Raw genomic sequence first — 23,827 nt, forward strand, 5'->3', positions numbered from 1 at the left:
CCCCAGTGCATGTAGCTCCCGCTTGCGCAGGGTCTGGGGAAGGGTCCGACCACTTTGGGTCTATTGTACGCAGCCTTTCCCTACATTTCTGCAAGAGGCTGTTTCCAGGACTTGAACCCATGACCTCATGGTCACAAGGCAGCAGCTTTACCACTGCGCCAAGGCTCCCCTTCAGTCGTATACCGAGGAGTACATAGGCAAATTTCGCTGGTAGTTTACTGCATTTTATATTTATCAGGGATCCCCATCTATTATGCATTGCTGCTGTTCTCCTAGCACAAACAGGTAAGATGGTATACGGACAGCCTACACGTTATCTTCTGTATATCAATAGTTCAGTCCTTAAACAATGCCATAGACTTGATTTCAGGTTTATCTTAATTCTTATTATTAACACACTAGGTCAAATACAAGAGTTATGATGACATTGAGCGTGATAAACAATGGTGGAGAACACCTTTTGTGTCTGACTTTCTTGAAGAGAGCAGCCTAGGATCTGCTCTTAGGACGGTCCTTGGATCTGAAACTGTAAATGCAAGCCAGTTCGTGCAATCTGCATTTGGGCAACTGAGTTCTTTAACTGACACAAACCTTCTAAAGCCATCGTCTTCTGATAGTGAAGCTGAGGTTTCTGAAAGGCCTGACGAATCCATGGATAACTCTATTAGTTCAGATGAACTGCAACAGAAGAAGATTGATTCGATAGCTTTTGGAGAGAACTCAGATTCCCAGAGTGAACCTGTAGACACTGCTGCCGTTGTTAACAGTGAGGGAAACACATCAACCGATATGAAGGAACCTGATGAGTACTTCTGGAGTGCTTTCACCAAAACACTCAACCAAAATGTTCTTAAGAACTTTGGATATTCTCTTCCAGAGGCTAAGCAATTGGATGGATTTGACCTGCTAAGTTCACTTGGATCAAAATCACGTGAAATGGCTGAACAGCTATATTTAGAATCTGGACTGGCGACAGCAGATACATCAACCAGTGATGGCAGCGAAACAACTCCTGAACATACAGTCAGTGTTGACAATGAAGATAGCACAAAGCCTGCTAAAGAAGCAGTGCAGGCTTCCTTTCCAGACATTAATGAAGTATCTCGTGATGTATTGTCTCAAACAGAGAATGTACTAGGAGCTTTGGTGATTCTTTCTAAGAACTTCTCATCCCAAGGCAAGGATTCAGTAGACGAAGCAAACCAGAAAGATAATTCGAACGCAGAAGAACAAGGTGCTGCAGATTCTGTTGATGAGGATGGTGCTGCTGTTGCATCCACCGAAGTGTCCATAAATACACAGAAAACAGATGATACACGTCAACTGTTTGCAAGTGCCGAGACTGCTGTGGAGGCATGGGCTATGCTTGCCACTTCAATGGGGCGTTCCAGTTTTATAAAATCAGACTTTGAGAAGATATGTTTTCTGGATAATGTTTCAACGGACACACAGGTGAGTAACGTTAGCTATTGTGGCATCAGTGAGTTTTGCTGTCTCCTTGCCTTTGTGTTGTGTTGCATATGTTAACAAACCTCTGCAGGTTGCCATTTGGCGTGATTCTTCACGAAGAAGACTGGTTGTTGCCTTTCGAGGGACTGAGCAAGTATGCAATAATAACATGAAGGACCCACTTCTATTCTCTGAATGAAATATGTACTAATTAACTTCTCCATCTACCATCTTATTTACTTTGGTTTCTGTGTGTCCTCTCAGACAAGGTGGAAGGATTTGATAACGGACTTGATGCTTGTCCCTGCTGGGTAAGAGTTAACACATCACAGTTTTTTCCCCATTAGTTTCTGCGTTTTCATTTTAAGAATTGCTACCATTAAAATGTACTCCCTCCGTTTCTAAATATAAGTCTTTCTAGAGATTTCAATACAAACTACATACAGATGTATATAGACATATTTTAGAGTGTAGATCCACTCATTTTGCTCCGTATGTAGTCTCTTATTGGAATCTCTAAAAAGACTTACATTTAAGAATGGAGGGAGTATTTTACTTTCTTGTATGTTTACTTAACACAGCATATTTTGAAGTTGATTCCAGACTAAACCCTGAGAGGCTGGGTGGTGACTTCAAACAAGAAGTTCAAGTTAGTAATATATTCTCTGCATTCACTTGTTTATCTGTTTGCTGTCAGTGTAAGCTTACCAGCTTAATGTCATATTATGTTTTAGGTTCACAGTGGATTCTTAAGCGCATATGACTCTGTTAGGAATAGGATCATGGCTCTTGTCAGACACGCCATTGGATATATGTGAGTATTTTATTACTCCCTCCGTCCCAAAATAAGTGACTCAAGTTTGTACTAACTTTGTACTGAGTCACTTATTTTGGGACTGAGGGAGTACAAAATAAGCATCTCTTGTATTGTAAACTAAAGTAGCAGTTAGTCCGAAATGATGCAGCAGGAAAAACTCAAGTTGTACCTTTTGTGCTATCAATCCTTTTTTTCAATTAGTTCTCGCTAACCTTATTCATAGAGCATCTTATTTCTCCACTGTAGGGATGAAGAAGATGCAGAAACCATACCTACGTGGCACGTCTACGTAACTGGACATAGTTTAGGTGGAGCACTGGCAACCCTTCTCGCTCTTGAACTTTCATCAAGTCAAATGGCTAAGTAAGCTTGACTTGATTTTGATCCATAACCTTGTTGTTTCATATAGACAATATGATTCCATTCAGTCCAGGGTTTACGTGGAAAGAAGATTCAGTCAAACATCTAACACACGAGACAATCTTAGTTAAGTGATACCAAATACTTGGCTAAAATGCTTTGGCGAAGTTTTAACTGTCCCACCCTAGAATTACAAAACCTTAGCCCGTGTAACAAAGAAAGAGAGCATCGTCAGGATGCTCTTTCATTTTATTTTAAGTTTTGCTAAACACGTAATGCTTAATAGAATTTACAGTGCACAACTAACACCTGGCTTCCAACTTATTTTTGCTTCTGTTATAAACGTGTCAACATAGTACACCAAAGATATGTGTGTATGCTATTTACCTCTTGTCCTGCAGTTTGCAAAATTTATATTCGGTGGATGCTCATATTTTTTTCATGTCCCCTTGTATAGGAATGGTGTTATATTCGTGACAGTGTACAATTTTGGCTCTCCTAGAGTTGGAAATAGAAGGTTTGCTGATGTCTACAATGCGGTAACTGAATTTTGCAACTCTATTCATAGACCATTTACTAAATAGAAACAGGCTAAAATTCAACTGCGAATCATGGAGGGCTGTTTTCATGTATTGAATCATGTGTAAATGTATCATTATATGAATTAAGTTGGTAGTGCAGATTGTGATCACAGCCTGTTTTTTGAATTTGAACTTTTTTTGGATAAATATATGCAGAAAGTAAAAGATAGCTGGAGAGTTGTCAATCATCGAGATATCATTCCAACAGTGCCACGTCTTATGGGCTATTGCCATGTGGAAACACCAGTTTATCTTAAATGTGGAAATCTAACAGATGCACTGGTAAAATTGTTTTGTATAACCTTTTAGTCTCAATCCACCTTTTTTTCTAATAGTATATTTGGTTAAGTATTGTCAACATTTCCTGCTTTAATCCTTCATATCTTCAAGTTTTCACACGAACTTAGAACTGCATTTGTATTCTGACACAGGCAAAGGAAATTTTGGATGAAGACCAAGGTGATGAGATAGGCGAGTACACCCCTGACGTGCTTGTTAGTGAATTTGTGAGTGTCTTTTTCTCCTTACCATAGTGACATTGCTTGCAGATTACCAACCACAAGCTGATATGTTTACCTGTATAGGAAATGCCACAAGAAGATTTGTATTCTAGTTTTTAGCAATATGGGTGCGTTTGATTTTAGCCCAAGCTAGCCCTACCAAGATTTGGCTAGCCAATATTTTTGGTCAATGTTAGCAAAAAAAATGTAACTATAGTTGGCTGGAGGGCATATGTATGCCAAAGTATTGGCAACCATCCAAACAAGAGCCAAATTTTTGGCTATTGCGAAAAAACTGGCATGGCTGATTTTGGTCACCATCCAAACATACCCTATAAATAGTCATATGTTATTTTAAGCATGAAACATTAGGAAGAGAAAAAATAATGCATAGCTAAATAAAATTGATGTTACTCAAATTGTATTTGACTAGTTGGGCATATTAAACTCTTTCCAGATGAAAGGAGAGACACAGCTTGTGGAAAAACTACTCCAGACGGAGATAAATCTACTTCGCTCAATCAGGGATGGCTCAGCTCTTATGCAGCACATGGAAGACTTTTACTACGTCACACTTCTAGAGGTTTCTTGCATCATTTAGTCTGCCTTCTGCTTAAGAACTACTCTCCATTCCCAAATAGATGACTCAACTTTGTACTAAAGTTAGTACAAAGTTGAGTCATCTATTTTGGAATGGAGGGAGTATCTCTGCTATTTTTACTCCGCAACTCATGCCAAAAGCTTCTCCAAGAGAACATAATAACAAAAACAATTGAATTGATGCAGACTGTGAGATCAAGGTACCAATTGGTTGATGATGCAAGCCAAGAATAGCACCAAATTGACTGCGTGGTCCTATTAAAGTTGTGAGCTGGAACTTCCCAGACCTGACTCGCACTGGAAGGAACAGGATATTAAGGTACCCTTGAATCAAAGCATGCACATATTGCATAATTTATGCTCTTTTTCGAGTGCATGTATTGCGCTTTAGTCATTCATATTCAGACTAGTCTTCGATTGCACAGTTAGCTAGTGACCGGTGTTTTTTGTTTCCTTCATTTTTACCGCAACAAAAAGTATTTGTTCTTACTATGTTGTCTGATCCTGCATTTGAGCTTGCAGGGTTACTAAGTGCTCAGCTTCGTTCAACAGATGCGTATATTAATGGAGCATTTGCAACCAAAGGAAATCTGATGTAGAAGACAATCTTGTCGGCAAATTGTTGCCTGCCTAATCATATGCCAACATATTTCTGGCTGGTGAGTGTAACCAATTGGGAGGTCTGCTCCGAAGACGTGTATTCGCCATTTACAGGCCACAAGGTGTGTGTATAACAAAGCCTCGACTAAGCCGGACAGCTATCAGATGGATCTAGTCTACACATTACGAATGTGAATGTGCTTGGCCTATCCTCATCGGCGTTCATGCTTCTCAGCTGTGATTTGTCTGCCAGAACATTCATGTGAAAAGCCATGTAAACAATGCCCTTTCGCTCCCAAGTGCTTTGAATCATAACAATAGAAACTCAAATTTCTCGGTTAAGGGACCCCTGATGTATCTCCCAGAAGTAAGTAGTTGTTATGATGAAAAGCGGTCGGATAACAGACCTCTATTATCCTGACTGAAACGTTTATCTTGGATATGAAGTTGGGTACAAATATGGATGTTGGTAAATACTAACTTCAGAGTATCCAGAACATGAGCAAGAGAAGAATACTGGTAAGATCGCCCTTTTCCCTGAACAATAGCGTGCAATACAAGTGAAGCTACGTGGCATAGAGGCTCAAAAAAGGACCCTGTTAAGCCAAACACTAACAGTCTGTGGGACACTTAAGCAATGTAACTAGCGCCTCGGCTACTCCAGCTACTAGATCGCAGCAGCAAATTCCCACAGCTATATTAACTAGAGCTGCCTCATTACCATTTTGTGATGTGAAAACTAAATTCATGCGGCCAATATGCTTTGCTGCTTCAGGTAAGAAAAATATGCTTCACTTGTTATCTGGGAGGCACTGTCCTAGGCCCTGGATTCAAGATCCAACGATCTGATGGTTCTTTCCTGTACCTACTTAAGGATCGAGCGGGAAATCCATCATCTCTGCAGACCCAGTATTTGGCGGGAAATCCATCATCTCTGCAGACCCAGTATTTGTCCATGAGATTCAACAGGCCGGTACAGCATGCTGCGAAATACTCCCTCCGTCCACTAGTGTCGAAAAAACGTCTTACATTACTGGGACGGAGGGAGTATTTGACAAAGATTCAAGCAGGGTGAAACAGAAAAACCCCGAAGGTGTAGACCATTCTGGGAAGACTATCTTTCATGATAAAACGAGTGCTGACCCTTTCACAACAAGTCACCAACTCAATGTGTGTTGTTGCCTTCTAGCCTTTCTACTGTTGGGTGTGAAAACAATGCGTACTCAGATGATAAAAGAAAGAACTGGAGGAGAACACATAAATCTCTCCAATAGTAGACCTAAAAGGCAAATCATAGGAGTAGGACCTAAAACGATGAGTACTCTGGTAGCAAGTTGGCGCGTCGACCAAGAACATGTTGAAGCCTCCGACTAATCCTGGGACCAAAATGTATTTATGTTTTTTTTTGATAAACTTCTTCTCCTTTATTCATTCATAAGTAAAGTAGCATCGTTTACAAGTAAAGGGATAACCTCATTAGAGGCGTTATCCATCCAAACACTCGAAGAAGAAAACCTAGCTAACCTTGCTAGTTCATGAGCTACTCGATTATATTCCCTATTACAATGATCATAAATGACATGGAAAAAACCTAATGACATGAAATAATAGTCGTCTATAATGGATGAAGCGACTGAAGAAGAGTAGCCTTGGCTCAACGCATTCACCACCTCCACGCTATCCGAAGTCACTTCAATCTTACTACATCCAACGGTATTAGCAAGATTCAAACCAAACCTCACTGCAATTGCTTCTGCTGTGAACAAGTCGAAGCAAAGGTCCATCTTTTTATTAGCAGCCGCTATAAATTTCCTCCCATGGTCCTGGATAACTGCTCCAAATGTTGCTGCGAGTGTGTCACTATCAAATCCCGCGTCAACATTTAATTTCACGTAACCATACTTTGGTTTCAACCAAGCATCTGAACGGACGTGAGCCTTTGGGCTATAAGAGATGGTATAATTTGCTACTAAGCCTCTCACTGACATATTGATTTGATATGCACTTTGAGTTTCTTCGTCATGTGTCAATTTTCGCCTTTCATACCACAGATACCAAGCCGTCGTTGCCATCGTTTCTCTGAACTTCGGCAAGCCCAACACTTGAATTTGTTGTTCTGGATGGCACAAAAAATGTGCCAACACAAGCTCACCTGCCTTGTCAACTTTCAGTGCCTGTTTGATAACAAGCTCAAGACCGAGCATCTTCCACACGTCCATTGCCAATTTGCATTCGAACAACATATGTCTTATGTCATCAGGCCCCTGGTTACAGGCTAGGCAACTCGGATGTATTTATGTTTCTATTTCAACCATACAAACCTAAATTTGCAGTTGTGATAATCAGAGAGTTTAACTTGGTAAATGAATATCAACTTACAAAAAAAACTACTGTCTTTGTTCCCATGGTTGATAAGGAAAGTCAAAGTACAACAAACAAATGGACAAAAATATACATTCCCACACGTACATCAACAGTTCATATAGTGTCCACAGCCATTGCTGATTGTATAATTGCTGGTAACCCAAATAGGATAGATGGCGCGCAAGGATACAGAACCTCAAACTCAGGTAGGAAATCATGCTTCATGCTTTATCTGGGAGAAACTAGAGAGGATGGCTGATCTTGCATTAGCTAACTCCACAATTAGTTCAAGTGCTACATGAAACAAAAATATCAGTTAGATCAACATAAAGATTAAAGCAGAGTTTGTTCTTTGTTAGAAACAGAACCTGTTTCAAAGGAAACTTGGGCCGTTCGCAGTTTTGGAGACACCAATGCTCCAAAGACTGATAATGCTTTTGATCTCGCCTTTTGAACCTTAGGTACAAAGCAAAAGAAGAATCAATAGAATTTAAGCATTTACAAATTATACAACTTTCTTATTTATGGGCCAATATGTAGCTGTGTTGTGCGGCTCAGTTTCTGGCCCCTGACTGAATCTGCTGTTTTTCATCATTTTCAGATACGATTGCCAAATTCTGAGTTTACTAGCACAAATGTCAAACTTGGGTACAGTTCACAAGCCAGGCTTGTTGGTATTGATCTAGGCCCAATGGGCTGAAGGATAACTTAACGTTAAGGGGAGGTGGTCACAAACCAACGTTCGTACCCCTTTGACCCTAAGTCCCCAACTAACGCGCCCTGATCGCCAGCACCATATATATATAAAGAGGAGTGACAGCCGGCCACACACGATCTGACTTGTTCACGTTCATCTATCTACTCTGCCTCCTACATCCCAAAACCCCTAATCTGATCTGGGGGAGCGTTGTGCGACAGGAAGACCTCCGACCTTTGCTCCCGTAGCAGGGCAGTGCCGCTGGCGCTCGGAGGGACGCTGCAATCCGCTGCAATCGACCACACCGAGCCTGCATCATGCCTACATCAAGCAGGCACGAGACATCACATCATCAACACCAATGTCTGCTCCCATTGGCGGTAAGATCCTAAACCACCCTTGCTTCATTGCACAATTATTACGTGATCTGATGCTAGGATTACGATCCTATAATATCATGCCCAATGAATTATATCCAACAATGGTATCAGAGCTACTTATGCCTAGATTAGATTCCTAATGACGGTATGTTCATGTTAATGATCATGATTAACTACTAAAGATTATTGTTTAAGTCTAATGGTTAATGCATATTGATTAATGGCCTATGTTAAAGTAAAATGATTAATGTATAGGCTTAATAGGTTTGGGTCAAGGCCTAAATAGCTATGGGTTAGTGCTAATTAGGTAATTATTGTTAAGCTTCATGTACTAGCCACCGCAACCAAAAGTACGAACTAATGGAAAGGGCTAGGCAACCCACATATACACTTCAACACCCCCTCTCGTGTATAAATTAAATGCCAGAGGGTGATTCGATCCCAAGATCAACAATTCAGCAGCTTCACGTGCTAGCCACAAAACCAAGCTACTATTATGTGCAATAGAAAGAGACTAAATATATTTTATCCATTAACGGTATAGTGCCCCAGCCTCCGCACAAAGGCTGCTTCTCTCGCCGCTTCAGCTGCTTCGTACAGCCCAAGGCCCAGGCAGGGCAACATAGCAACAATCCTATAATCTGCATTTTTTCATGTTTGTTCACTTGTTAAATAGTCCCACCTTGCTTTTTTACGTTGAATCCCATCAATTTATATGCATCCCCGAGTTACCTTGGGTATCAACAAGCTGTCTTGGAAATTGATAAGCAGAGGGTGAGACGTTGATATGATTTATCCCTTGGGAAACAGAAGAGAGGCTGCGGAAGCGAGATTAAATTGCTTGGATCAATGATGGTAAAGGCCCCATTAAATTGGAAGCATTAATTGCGGGAGTTCAATTGAAATTTAGGTCTCCATGCTGCCGGGTGGCACCGCCCAGATGTTGCCGTGCCGCATTGGTGAGCGTTTTTGGTGGATGAGGCGAGTAGAGTTTTCTTCACATTGCAGCATGAGGCATTCTACTTGCACACACAGGTTTCACTAAATTCAAGTATTTATCAATTTCTGCAAAGCACAGGCATATGTGCTAGTAGCAATAAGAACAAGACGAATTGGCAAAATCAAGAAACCCCCAAATTTTCCCTAATTCGACTGAAACCCGAACCCTAATTAAGACAATCCCCCATCAAAGCCCAAATGTTGAAATTGAGAAAAGAAGAAGATTTGGGGCTCACCAAATGAGTTCGCGTCGTGCTCTTTGACATCAGCGACACCGCCTTCGCTCGGGGCCAGGCACGAAAAGAAGCAGAAGAGACTGTTGCGCTCATGGACACTAGCTGTCCGCGCCTTGCACGCCGGCGTCGCCTACAAAGATTGCACCGGCAGTCGCCGGTACAAGCGTCCCCAATGACGCCACTGATGGGCCATGTGTGTGTGTTGCCAATAGCCACACTCGGCATAGGAGCGCGCGGGACTCGGTTCACTGCACGCTGCTTCGTCGAGCACAGCCAGCGCGCCGACATGGTCAACGAACTTGGGTCGCCGCTCCGAAAATCAAGGGAGACATGGGAAATGAAGCTAGGGTTTTGATCCGGAGCCGTTTTGTTCCGCCTCAGATTGATCCCAATCGTTGATTCGATCATACGATTGAAACTGACGCGCAAGTGGGCTTTTGGGTCTTGGCAGACCAATTATGGTCATGGGCCGAGGCCTAGGTTGTGTTGGCCCGACGGGGTTATATTTTTCCTTGAAGATTCTTTCTTGCTGGGCGAATAAATAACATGCAGCAACGGGTTATTGAACCTAAACTGATGTTCTGCACATTTTTCTTTTTATTTACTGCATTTATGTATTATGATTAATCTCAAAATCAGTATGTTTTTGCACTGTTGTAAATTGAAAATAGGCAGAAAATATGTTGTAAATTATGATTTACTATTCTGAATAGAATGGAACCAAAAGAAATATGCAGTTAACCTCTATGTCATCATTATGGCATAATTATGAGGTCTCTTGGTAATATCAATAAATGATGTGTTAATAATGTTAAAAAAATTGATTTTAGCTTTGAGATTAATCTGATCATCATTGCAATTCCGACCGATGTTGTTTTGCAATGTTTCAATCGCCCTCCATTAATTTCTTACTTATTTCTACCCAACGGTGATATAATTTGGAATTAATTTTGCATGCAAATTGATCAAACCAACTTAGGGTTATTTTTCATGCAATTTTATTCAATTATTATGTTCTTTGCCTTTACTTACGAATATTGTAAAGTTGTGACAACTCCCAATCCTCGTGGTTTCAAGAACAACAATTTCCAGACATGAAAAGACTCTGTTGCACTTAGGCCGGCAAGGAGTGAACCTCACTTTGAGCAAAAGTAAGTCATAGGAGCCTAAAAAGGATGTCAGTGGGTATGCTGACCTTAAAAAGGCCTATGATGTTAAAATTGAGAAATGGGACTCCTCATTATGAATTTCTAATAAAACTCTATCGCCGTGAACGAGAATGTTGCTGAATATTTAAAATCAATGAAGGAACAGTTTAAGGGCTTAGAAAAAGTATATGCCGATGAGCTCTTACATAAGATGCTTGCCAAATATGATGGGCACGGAAATGTGAGGGAACATATCTTAAGTATGAGCAATGCTTCGGCAAAGCTCCTTTGACATGAGCTATGCGCCACTTTTATTATTTTGAGCTTTGCTGAAGGATTGCTCATACTTAAGATATGTTCCTTGACATTTCCGTGCCCATCATATGTGGCCAGAAGCTTATGTAAGAGCTTTTTCTGAGCCCTTAAATTGCTCCTCCACTGATTTAAATATTCGGCATTCTCTTTCATGGGAATAGCCCCTTTTATATCAATTGAGATAGAGAAATTCATAACAAGGAGTCTCATTTCTGAACTTTAATATCATAAGCATTTGTAAGGTCAGCATACCCAGTGGCACCATTTTAGGTTCCTCTAGTTTACTTTCCCTCAAATCAAGGTCATGTCAACCTAAGTGCAACAACAACGAGTCTTTCCATGCCTGGAAATTATTTCCAGTAAGCGGCTCGATGTTCTTGAAACCATGAGGATCAAAAGTTGTCATAATTTCAAAATATTCATAAGGAGAAGAACATAACTGAATAAAATTGCACAAAAATTACCCCTACGTTGGTTTGATCAATTTGCATGCAAAATTAATAAAATTGCAAAACAACATTGGTCGGAATTACAATGATGTTAATATCACTTTTCAACATTATTAAGACATCAATTATTGATATTACCGAGACCTCGTAATTATGCCATAAAAATGGCAGCCATTAATTGCATAAATTTTGCTGAAAATGGAATTGTTGTCCAATATTCAATGCCAGGTGAACCTCAGAAAAATGGAGCAGCTGAGCGTCGCAACCACACCCTTATGGATATGATGCGGAGCATGCTTATTCATGCAAGTTTACCAGTAAGTCTATGGAGTATGGATGGAGGCATTGAAAATAGTTGCACACATCCTGAATCTTGCTCCAACTAAGTCAGCACCAAGCACAACTTAAGAGAAGTGGACGGGAAAGAAACCGAGCTTGAATTACTAACGTCAGTGGGGCTGCCCTGCTGAAGGTAAAGTATTCAATCCACAAATTAAGAAGTTGGACCAAAAGACAGTTGATTTTTTTTTTCATTGGGTACCCTCACACACCCAAAGTGGTCGGACCCTTCCCCGAACCCTGCGCAAGTGGGAGCTATGTGCACCATACTCATAGAGGAAAAGGATGTCATTTTTATTGCTAGGGTCATACCACCAAGTTTGTGGAGACCAGACAAGCGGTGTTTTTTGAAGATAATGAAGTCACTAAGGTTAGGGCAATTGATCTTGAAGAGAAGCAGGTGTATGTTCCATCCCCGATTATCCAAAAGAACTTTATCCCTACGCCCAATATGCACGGGGCACCTACTGGTGATCCTGAATCTGATGTGGATCCTCAGCATAATTAGGATTCTTAACCCAATGATGATCCTCACCCCGATGTTAATCCTCACCCTTCCAGTGCAAGAAGAAATGTACTCCTTCCATCCCCCATAATGTAAGACGTTTTTTTACACTAGTAGTGTCAAAAAACGTCTTACATTATGGGACGGAGGAAGTACAAATTAATGAGCATGTGAGAAGACCACACAATTGGAAAGAAAACGAACCACCCTGAGCGACTTTGTCACTTACATGAGCAAGGATGTAAGTGACATGGGGAAGGTAGAAGATCGGACCTCAAATAAGGAAGCCACTAAAAATGAAAATTTGTCCAAATTGTTACCCGCCATGGAAGACGAATTGAAGTCCATGAGCTCAAACGATGTTTCAGACTTAGTAGAAGTTCCAGATGGAGCCAAAATGACAGGCTGCAAGCGGGTCTAGGAAACCAAATATGATTCCAAAGGGAACGTCGGAAGGTTCAAGCGACACTTGTAGCAAAAGGTTTCACACATAGGGAAGGGATCAATTGGATGATTATGATTTAGAACTACATCAAATGGATGTTAAGACGACATTCTTGAATGGCAACTTGAACAAAGATGTTTACATGACTCAACCGGAAGGTTTTGCTGTGAAAGGAAAAGAACGCATGGCATGTCGTTTAAAGAAGTCCATATATGGCTTGAAGCAAGCTTCAAGGCAATGGTACCTCACCTCAAGTTCGATGAGGTTATAAGAACTTTTCATTTTAAAGAAAATGAAATGGAAAACTGAATATATGTTAAATTTAAAGGTAGTATGTTCACAATCCTAGTCCTATATGTGGATGACATTCTGTTGGCTTGCAGCGATAAGGATATGATGCATGAGACCAAGAGATTTGTCTTCAAATTATGATATGAAGGATCTCGGTAAAGTCTTGTATGTCCTTGGCATTGAGATTCATCGAGATGGGTCCAAATGAACATTGGGACTATCTCAAAAGGCATACTTTGAGAGAGTGCTAAAGAAATACAATAGGCATAAGTGCTCTTCCTCGCCTGCCCCTATAGTCAAGGGTGATAAGTTTGGGACATTCCAATGTCCAAGGAACCAAAATGAAACTGATAGATGAAATCGGTTCCTTACGCTTAAGTTGTTGAAAGCATCATGTATGCTCAAGTATGTACACGCCCAGACCTAGCTTTCGTAACTGGATGCTTGGTAGATTCCAATCTAATCCAGGACCAGACCACCTGGAAGGCCACAAAGAAAGTGGTGTTACATGGAAGGCACTAAGAATTTCATGCTTACATATAGGAAGTCTGATAACCTAGAAGTTATTGGTTATTCAGACTCTGATCTTGCCAGGTGTGTGGATAGTAAAATCCATGTCAGATTATATATTCACACTCACTGGAGGAGATATCATGGAAAAGCTCCAAGCAAACGATAAATGCCTCATTTACGATGCATGCGGAATTAATAGCATCCTATGAGGCCACCGGGCAGGCTGTATGGCTGAAGAATTTCATTCCCGGACTTAAAGTGGTACAGAACATTTTCAAACCACTAACATTGTACTGTGATAATGAACTCGCAGTTTTCTATGTGAGTAACAACATGTCAAGTGTTCCTACCAAGCACATTGACATAAGGTATCATGTTGTGAAAGATAGAATCCCATATCAAACTATTAATGTTAAGCATATCAATACGACAATGCTTGCAAATCCACTTACTAAAGGCTTACCACAAAGTATTTTTTGAGCATCTCGCCGGCATGGGTTTAATGGAAGTCTTTTGATCTTGGAAATATGGGACCACTAATATGAACCACTAGTATGATCCCTCGCAAACCTCGCCATCGGCTCCTCGTCGCTTTCCTTGATGTTGTCCGGCTCCTTAACAACAATGCAGGGGCCAGCTTGACCTGGCTGGACTCAATAGTCACCGGCGGCCCGAAAAGCTCCTTCGCCTGCCGAGACTCAATCTCCGAAAAGTTGAGCCTCTCGCGCGCCAAGGGGCTCCACGCGGCGATGTCGACCATCGGCAAGGTGCCAAGCCAGTACCATCGGCCACCATGCTATAACTCGTTGCCGAACCAATCGGACGGCTGAAGCCCCACCCCTCCCTGAAGCCGGCTTTGCCCTTACCGTTTGGCAGCATGGCGGCTGCGGCGGGTCAGCCGGGGAAGGAGGCAGAGATGACGAGAGGTGAGGAGGATCAGGCGGCGGCGCGACAGATGTGGTGAATTTCGACTGTGGATGCGGCGGATTTCAGCAGATTACGGCAACAATGGCGCGATTTTGTCGGTTTGACGGCTGGGGATGAAGAGAGACGAGTGGATTCGGCGGTCGCGGATCTGGAGGCGGCGGCGGCGTGGGCGGTCAGGCGCAGCTGTGGTTGGAGGTCGCGGGGGCTGGCTGCAGGCCATTTTGGTTTTGCAGCAGCTGCCCGCATGTACATTTGCAGCACTGGCTGCCGCATTTTAGGGCTGCCCAAAAAAAGTTTTGCAAAATTTTTGTGATGGGGCAGCTATGGAGGACGTTTGTTTGGTCCCAAGTGCCCTAAAAAGAGCTAGTGCCCTAAAATAGGGCAGCTACTGGAGATGCTCTAATCTGATCTAGGGGAGAGTTGCGCGACGGGAAGACCTCCTCCAACCTCTGCTCTGGTACCAGGGCAGTGCCGCTAGTGCCCAAAGGAACGCCGCTATCTGTTGCGATCGAGTACGCCAAGCTTGCATCAAGCAGGCATGGGACATCGCATCATCAACACCAATGGCTGCTCCCATTTGTGATAAGATCTTAACCCACCCTCTGCTCATTATGCAATTAGGTGATCTGATGCTAGGCTTACGATCCTATAATGTCATGCCTAATGAACTATATTCAACAAGACTAACTTCAGAAAAACATGTCAAACCTGAGTGTCGCTTTTATACTACAATATTTGCATGCCTTGAAACTTCATTTTGATGTACAAACAGGTCTGGCCTGTGGCATATTAGTGTGAGGCTTGACCAAATTAACCGCTCAAACACATAAAACTTTGTTTCATTGACTTACACCGATTCATCACAACTGGTGCTCTATTTATGTTGCTTTTAAGAAGATTCACCGGAAATTTCTCTCTATCTTTACCTAGAGTTGGCACATTCACTTTGATAAAACAACACTAGTCCAATTTATACGATTTGCATATGTTGCCTTTACCTGCCAAATTTTCAAAAGATAACAGGCTTTTATATTGCACTTTACCTGACTGTTAACGTCAACACCAGTAGAAGACTTTGCAGTAGTTGCATCTGATTCATTACTACTATCTATCTAACAAAAAAAGATTTGAATGTGAGAAAGGGAAATTAATTAACACATATGAACACTAAAAAAAAGTAGAAATAGTGCACCTGGGGTAGCAGCTGATCCTCTGTACCTTAGTTTTGCTGTAGCGCTATCCTGCGCACAGACAATATCACTGGAGTTTGATTCTTCTTGCAAGCACCACTTTGATAGAGAAAAATGTGGGTTTGATTCTGAAACATGATTAAAGAAAAGCTCATGACTTGCACATTGAACTATAACTCTAGTAGTTTGGAGAAGATACAAAGATTAGACTCCATAAGAAAACAAGGATGATTGCCATAGCAGCTCTGAGTTGTCGATAACGATTGTCAACTGAAATAATACACAGGTGGTTACCTGATGGTTGCAAGTCTGCAGGATAAACTACTTGCAGCTTAGTGGCTGCAGATTGCTCTTTATGATCAAACAGCATACTTGAAACACGTGATGCGCCCATCGAGTGGCGAGCACTTGCCAGATCAAGCCAACCCTAAGAAAATAAAGAACATCATTCACGTTTATTTCTGAACCGCAACAGTACAGTACTGCATTAGGCAAACAGTTCTCCAGTAAATTCTCACAAAAGCACTGTCGCATAGCAACTTTCGAACTAGATGCAAAAAACCTAGATCCGGATGGTAGGTAGCAATACAACATGGATAAAATCATCAGAGCAAACTACTGCTCAGCAACCTTCTTTCTACTCTGAAGGTTGAAATTGCATAACAGCTTTTTTTCTGTACCTGGCGAAGAGCGGAGGAGAGCGAATCCATCAGGAGGAGGTAGCCGTCCGCCGAGTCCATGAATCGCAGGACCTCTTCGTCGTCTCCCCCGAGTTCCTCCGCCGCCGCCGCCGTATTATTGGTCTCTTCCACTCGAGGGACCGGTCCCATGTGCTGCAGCACCTCCCCTGCCGCCGCCGTCGCCGTGGCCATCGATCCAATCCTGACACGCCCAAACCCTTTTGGTGAGAAAAATTGATCGGTTTGGGGATCTGCCAGCGAATTGGCCGAGGCGAGGTCCAAGGAGACTCGGTGTTGCTTAAAGATCCGTGCCAAGACGGTGATATTGACCGTACCTATAGCACGACCTCAAAATTCAAGGTTTTTTTTTTCCTTACAATTACAAATCCTCTATTTCCTAAATAAATACTCGCAACTTCGGGCTTTTCTTATGTGATGATCTTCGAATATGTTCCTCGATAATTTAATATTGGGCAGTGCGACGCGTCCGCCGGCTGATAAACTGGTTAGATCAACCGCCTCGGTAGCCATCAGATCTACCGCCCCAGTCAACCAAGAACCTTTGCAACAACTAGCTTATTGCGCTTAGGGGCTTTGCAACAAGGGCCTTGTTGCAAAGGTCCACCGAAACAAAGCGGCTGCCCCGCTGATACGTCTCCAATGTATCTATAATTTTTGATTGCTCCATGCTATATTATCTATTGTTTTGAACATTATTGGGCTTTATTATCCACTTTTATATTATTTTTGGGACTAACCTATTAACCGGAGGCCCAGCCCAGAATTGTTGTTTTTTCCCTGTTTTAGGGTTTCGGAGAAAAGAAATATCAAACTAAGTCTAAACGGAATGAAACCTTCGGAAACGTGATTTTCTCATCAGATAAGACCCAGGAGACTTGAACCTCCGTCAAGAAAGTCACGAGGCGGTCACGAGGGTGGAGGGCGCGTCCCCCTGCCTCGTGGGCCCCTCGAAGCTCCACCGACGTACTTCTTCCTCCCATATATATCCGCCCAAACGATCAGATACGGAGCCAAAAACCTAATTCCACCGTCGCAAGTTTCTGTATCCATAAGATCCCATCTTGGGACCTGTTCCGAAGCTCCGCCAGAGGGGGCATCGGTCACGGAGGGCTTCTACATCATCATCCAAGCCTCTCCGATGAAGTGTGAGTAGTTTATTTCAGACCTACGGGTCCATAGCTAGTAGCTAGATGGCTTCTTCTCTCTTTTTGGATCTCAATACAATGTTCTCCCCCTCTCTCGTGGAGATATATTCGATGTAATCTTCTTTTTGTGGTGTGTTTGTTGAGACTGATGAATTGTGGGTTTATGATCAAGTCTATCTATGAATAATATTTGAATCTCCTCTGAATTCTTTTATGTATGATTGGTTATCTTTGCAAGTCTCTTCGAATTATCAGTTTGGTTTGGCCTACTAGATTGGTTGTTCTTGCCATGGGAGAAGTGCTTAGCTTTGGGTTCGATCTTGCGGTGTCCTTTGCCAGTGACAGAAGGGGCAGCAAGGTACGTATTGTATCGTTACCATCGAGGATAACAAGATGGGGTTTTATCATATTGCATGAAACTATCCCTCTACATCATGTCATCTTGCTTAAAGGCGTTACTCTGTTTTTAACTTAATACTCTAGATGCATGCTGGATAGCGGTCGATGAATGGAGTAATAGTAGTAGATGCAGGCAGGAGTCGGTCTACTTGTCTTGGACGTGATGCCTATATACATGATCATACCTAGATATTCTCATAAATATGCTCAATTCTGTCAATTGCTCAACAGTAAGTTGTTCACCCATTGTAGAATATTTATGCTCTTGAGAAAAGTGTTGGGGAACGTTGCAAAAAACAAAAAATTTCCTACGGTTTCACCAAGATCCATCTAGGAGTTCATCTAGCAACGAGTGATTGGATTGCATCTACATACCTTTGTAGATCACGCGTGGAAGCGTTCAAAGAACGGGGATGAGGAAGGCGTACTCGATGTGATCCAAATCACCGGAGATCCTAGCGCCGAACGGACGGCACCTCCGCGTTCAACACACGTACGGTCAGCGTAACGTCTCCTCCTTCTTGATCCAGCAAGGGGAAAGGAGAGGTTGAGGGAGATGGCTCCAGCAGCAGCACGACGGCGTGGTGGTGATGGAGCTGTAGCACTCCGGCAGGGCTTCGCTAAGCACTATGGAGGAGGAGGATGTGTTGGAGAGGGAGAGGGAGGCACCAAAGGCGTGGTTGAGAGGCCCTCCTTCCCCCACTATATATAGGGAGCCCGGGAGGGGGCCGGCCTAGGAGATCCAATCTCCTAGGGGGCGGCGGCCAAGGGAGGACTCCCTCCTCCCCAAGGCACCTAGGAGGTGCCTTCCCCCTTTGGGACTCTTCCCTTCTAGAACCCTAGGCGCATGGGCCTCTTGGGGCTGGTGCCCTTGGCCCATATAGGCCAAGGCGCACCCCCTACAGCCCATGTGCCCCCCCGGGGCAGGTGGCCCCACCCGATGGACCCCCGGGACCCTTCCGATGGTCCCGGTACAATACCGATGACCCCGAAACTTGTCCCGATGCCCGAAATAGCACTTCCTATATATAATTCTTTACCTCCGGACCATTCCGGAACTCCTCGTGACGTCCGGGATCTCATCCGGGACTCCGAACAACATTCGGGTTACTGCATATACATATCCCTACAACCCTAGCGTCACCGAACCTTAAGTGTGTAGACCCTACGGGTTCGGGAGACATGTAGACATGACCGAGATCGCTCTCCGGTCAATAACCAACAGCGGGATCTGGATACCCATGTTGGCTCCCACATGTTCCTCGATGATCTCACCGGATGAACCACGATGTCGAGGATTCAAGCAACCCCGTATACAATCCCTTTGTCAATCGGTACATTACTTGCCCGAGATTCGATCGTCGGTATCCCAATACCTCGTTCAATCTCGTTACCGGCAAGTCACTTTACTCGTACCGTAATGCATGATTCCGTGACCAGACACTTGGTCACTTTGAACTCATTATGATGATGCATTACCGAGTGGGCCCAGTGATACCTCTCCGTCATACGGAGTGACAAATCCCAGTCTTGATTCGTGTTAACCCAACAGACATTTTCGGAGATACCCGTAGTATACCTTTATAGTCACCCAGTTACGTTGTGACGTTTGGTACACCCAAAGCACTCCTACGGTATCCGGGAGTTACACGATCTCATGGTCTAAGGAAAAGATACTTGACATTGGAAAACTCTAGCAAACGAACTATACGATCTTGTGCTATGTTTAGGATTGGGTCTTGTCCATCACATCATTCTCCTAACGATGTGATCTCGTTATCAATGACATCCAATGTCCATAGTCAGGAAACCATGACTATCTGTTGATCAACGAGCTAGTCAACTAGAGGCTTACTAGGGACATGTTGGTGTCTATTATTCACACATGTATTACGATTTCCGGATAACACAATTATAGCATGAATAAAGACAATTATCATGAACAAGGAAATATAATAATAATGCTTTTATTATTGCCTCTAGGGCATATTTCCAACAAAAAGCCACTAGTGAAACCTATGGCCCCCGGGTCTCTTTCTCATCATATCAATCTCCATCACTTTATTATTGTTTTGCTTTTACTTTGCTTTTACTTTTTACTTTGCATCTCTATACCAAAAATACCAAAAATATTATTTATCATCTTTATCAGATCTTACTTTCGTAAGTGACCGTGAAGGGATTGACAACCCCTAAGCGTGTTGGTTGCGTTGAGCTATTGTTTATGTGTAGGTACGAGGGACTCGCGCGTAGCCTCCTACTGGATTGATACCTTGGTTCTCAAAAACTGAGGGAAATACTTACGCTACTTTGCTGCATCATCCTCTTCTCTTCGGGGAAATCCAATGCAGTGCTCAAGAGGTAGCACTCGCCATGGCCTGAGCACCTCGGCTGTGGAGTGCCGCCAGCCGCCGGAGTTGCCGCGCCTCCTCCGACCCAGCACCCCGAGCAGCTGCCTCTACTCTAGCACGACGGCAAATGAGCTCTCACACCAGGCACTCTGTCGATTTCTGCAACTAGCGCTATGTTTCTGAAATAGTCATCGTGTTGCAATGCTTGGCCTTGTATGCTCTAACACCAGGCGCTCCTCCGACGCTTTCTGCAACCTGGGATATGCTTCTGAAACAAGAGCCATGTTGCAGAAGAAAAAAATCTTCACCATCAAACCATTTTTTTTCTTTTTGAAACAAGACCTCTGTTAAACTTTCAAAAACTAGAGCCCGGAAAAAAAACTTCACCATTGAATCGTTTTTTTTCTTCTGAAACAAGACCTCTGTTGCAAAAACCTTCTGAAACAATACACTTGTTGCAAAAAAATTGGCTGCACGAGACTGGTGGCCAGCATGAGCGCTTAATCAAAATGTATCTGACGGCTACGCAGGCGGGCAGTGGCGGAGCTTGGGCTGAATTTGTCGAGGGGCAAGAAACATGCTTTTAGTCTGATTTTAATTGGACATATGGGCTGAATACTAGATGATATTTGCTAACTTTCTTATGGGCTGGGGGCAATGGCCCATGTTGCTCTCCACAAAGCTCCGCCACTGCAGGCGGCGGACGCTCCACGTGCATAAGTCGGCTGAAGGATAGTGTTTTCCTTTAATGTTTTAGCTCATGTTTTTGCTAAGTCTTATATGAACTCTAGTGGTCTTTGTGTTTTCCGTTCTACTCTTGATTGTATCTGAAAGACTCTTTGTATACGTTGCTTGATTAATAATGTGTTGATGTTCTCTCAAAAAAATGTTAGCTCGCTCCAAGGGCATTTCGAGGCGACATCAAGTTTTGTTCACGACTTGCCAGATGCCATACCTTTCAGCGCTCAAAAAAAATATTAAGACTTCCTGAAGATAAATTTAGCTTGATAAGCTTAACTACTGTATTCTTGAATTTTATTTGAATTTTGTCAGCTTTCATTTTCTACAATTTCTTTCTTACATGGTTAATTATTTCCCATATCATTTCAGACACTTCTGTTATCCATTATTTATTTTATTTTTTTTGAAAAAGCACGTAAATTATGATATTTTGGTTTTTCTGTAATGCTGACTTTGCTATTTTTTGTCCATGTGGGCATGATGGTAGCAAAAATAGAACATAAATAGGTAGCCCTGAGTTTTGAAACCGGCTCAGGGTTGCTAAGTGCGTATATTTCTCCAAAAGGATTTGCAAAAACAATACAAAGAACTCGTATAATGGCAAAAAATGAAATGGTTTAAAAAGGATTGCTCAAAGTAGCATTTTAATCAGTTCATGAAAATGCACATGCTTAGCTTGGACACCAACGTCTTGTCACTGCTGGTTGTTTATTCATTGTTGCGGTTTGATTTGGCTTCTGCCTTGTCACCAGCTTTAGGCCCTGTTTGGTTCGGCTGTGGATTTCTAAAAGCAAATGTGAAAAATCTGTTGTGAAAAAATAGCTGTGAAAAATCTGATGTGAAAAAGATATAGGTCATTTGGCAAACCATCTGATACAGCTTTTTCAAATTTTGGCCCGCAGCGGAATCAGATTTTGGAAAGCACGTCCTGGGCTGCTTTCACTTTTGGTTCAGATTTTGACAGCGAATTTCTGGAATCGGATTCTGCTGGGTTCGTCCTTTGGTTCAGATTCTGCTGCGCGGTAGCAGAATCCATCGATAAAAGCTGAACCAAACAGGGCCTTATTGTCATCTTACAAATCGGCAGAGCATGAATGAACCGAATAACTATAAAGTCCTATCACCCATACGCCATACATGGGCTGTACATTTATCAACACATCCTATCGTAACACCACAACATAAGTAAATGGTTGTATTGTACTACTCTGGTAACGGGGGCCATGGAATCCAGAGATGTTTCTACACACGAACTTCATCTTTGGGTAGGTACCCATGTTGCCTGAGATACCACAGAGCCCCCTGCGCGGCATGCTCTTGTGCGGCCTTCTTCTGTAGTTGAGCATCGCTGTAGCACTCCAAGAGTGTCTCCGAGGGTCCCCTGATCTGAACTGTAACCTTGTACGTGAATCTGTGTCATTTCACGCATGAAGTTAGCGGAGCATGTACACACCTTGATAGTAAAATAATTGGTATCCACAACATTTTGTAACAAATACAACACACTATGTGACTAGACAGCAACACATTTATCACCTCATATACTTACGTTGCATTTTATATTCACGCCTGAATTGGATATAATGCATATCACGAAGAAGCATTATCACGTAACCAAATAAAATGACAGTGAAACATGTCTTAAGATTTTAAATTTATGTGTTCACTATAGTCTGAACTTGCTTTTTTTTATATCATACCCACTGAAATCATAGTATTTGACTAGTAGCAAATGCTTGGCTCTGAAGCAGTACACCACAGTGAACTTGTATGACAAATACCAGAATACCACTACAAAGTAGATAACACCTTTCCAGACTTGCTGGCAATTTTCCTAAACAAGTTAGATATTGACAAATATTCTTGAGACCTTTCCATAAAAAAGTACACTGCTCTCAAACTGTTAAAGCAACTGCTTAATAATGACGGTCCTTGCCAGCTTAAGCTACCCGAAACTACCGTTTATGCAAAGCTTGAGGTTAAGAATAGTGTCTGTGCTTAGATTCTGCTTAATCCTCCTTTTTAGAGCACTATTTAACCTAGAATTGACATGCCACTCTCCTTACCAGGATAAACACCAAAAATAAGGAACTTAGAAATGGACATATATTATGATGGATAAGAAACATATTTTTTATTTTCTACACTGAAGAAACCACAAACTCTGTAAGAAAAGGAACCGTACAAGGAGACTATAATTCATTGTAATTTGTAATGCAGGCAACTTGATGTATGTTCTCCTTCAAGCAAGCTTACCTTCGGAGATGGCTTGGCCCTTCTTCTTTGCACAATTCAAATTCAGGGGGTATCCAATAACTTACGGCACATACTTCAAAAAGGAAAGACTTTGCTGTTTTATTTACCATATCACCTGCAAAGGTGATTAAAAGCGTTAAGGCGCTTCCTTTAAAATTAGAACGAAATTTGAAGTGTGAATAATAAAACATAGTTGTATATCCTGCAAATTTAGCAAACTCAATCGCCTTAAAACATTAACTCGATATATCTGGGTCTATTTGTTATCTCCCACTCAATAGATGAAGTTGTTTTGACACAATCAAGTTGAATGCACAATAAACAGTCAGATGAAATGTGTAATTGCTTCTTTCCATGTAGAATGTTTCAACACCAAATTTAAACCACAAATACTGCAAACTTGGTGCTTGAGAAGTACCACAGACATTTCGTATCTTCATAAGAATATATATATCATGGTTAAAAGACAAAACAAATGGCTAATTAATCCAAAATTTAAGTGCTGTTCACAGTGCCACCAGGTATGTGA

The 23,827-nt window shown here is 42.2% G+C and overlaps 3 protein-coding genes across 12 annotated transcripts in view; 1 reads left to right on the top strand and 2 right to left on the bottom strand.

Annotated features, from left to right (window-relative positions):
• LOC119355707 overlaps positions 1-5,367 on the top strand; it is a 9,677-nt gene extending 4,310 nt beyond the window's left edge. For 3 of the 6 annotated variants that reach the window (XM_037622554.1, XM_037622557.1, XM_037622556.1), the window contains 12 exons: positions 403-1,452; positions 1,541-1,603; positions 1,714-1,760; positions 2,053-2,098; positions 2,184-2,263; positions 2,513-2,629; positions 3,084-3,165; positions 3,364-3,489; positions 3,639-3,713; positions 4,165-4,290; positions 4,494-4,626; positions 4,830-5,367. In XM_037622554.1, coding sequence (XP_037478451.1) covers positions 403-1,452; positions 1,541-1,603; positions 1,714-1,760; positions 2,053-2,098; positions 2,184-2,263; positions 2,513-2,629; positions 3,084-3,165; positions 3,364-3,489; positions 3,639-3,713; positions 4,165-4,290; positions 4,494-4,541 — 1,860 coding nt within the window. In that variant the 3' untranslated portion in view covers positions 4,542-4,626; positions 4,830-5,367. The other 3 variants (XM_037622555.1, XM_037622560.1, XM_037622558.1) reach the window with 3 other exon arrangements.
• Positions 5,368-7,233: 1,866 nt separating this feature from the next.
• On the bottom strand, positions 7,234-16,676 carry LOC119355709 (coiled-coil domain-containing protein 115-like). Its single transcript, XM_037622561.1, has 6 exons — positions 16,386-16,676; positions 16,000-16,132; positions 15,708-15,833; positions 15,559-15,623; positions 7,640-7,727; positions 7,234-7,565 (listed from the first exon to the last, which is right to left on the bottom strand). The coding sequence occupies exons 1-6, from the start codon at positions 16,575-16,577 to the stop codon at positions 7,486-7,488; spliced, it is 684 nt and encodes a 227-aa protein (XP_037478458.1). The 5' UTR covers positions 16,578-16,676; the 3' UTR covers positions 7,234-7,485.
• Positions 16,677-22,058: 5,382 nt separating this feature from the next.
• Positions 22,059-23,827, bottom strand: part of LOC119355710 (endoribonuclease Dicer homolog 4-like) — a 29,217-nt gene continuing 27,448 nt past the window's right edge. For all 5 annotated transcript variants that reach the window (XM_037622563.1, XM_037622562.1, XM_037622564.1 and 2 more), the window contains 2 exons: positions 23,299-23,413; positions 22,059-22,453 (listed from right to left, as the gene is read on the bottom strand). In XM_037622563.1, coding sequence (XP_037478460.1) covers positions 22,285-22,453; positions 23,299-23,413 — 284 coding nt within the window. In that variant the 3' untranslated portion in view covers positions 22,059-22,284. The remainder of the gene's footprint in view (positions 22,454-23,298; positions 23,414-23,827) is intronic.

The sequence above is a fragment of the Triticum dicoccoides genome, chromosome 2A (genome assembly GCF_002162155.2).
Source record: "Triticum dicoccoides isolate Atlit2015 ecotype Zavitan chromosome 2A, WEW_v2.0, whole genome shotgun sequence".
NCBI lineage: Eukaryota > Viridiplantae > Streptophyta > Magnoliopsida > Poales > Poaceae > Triticum > Triticum dicoccoides.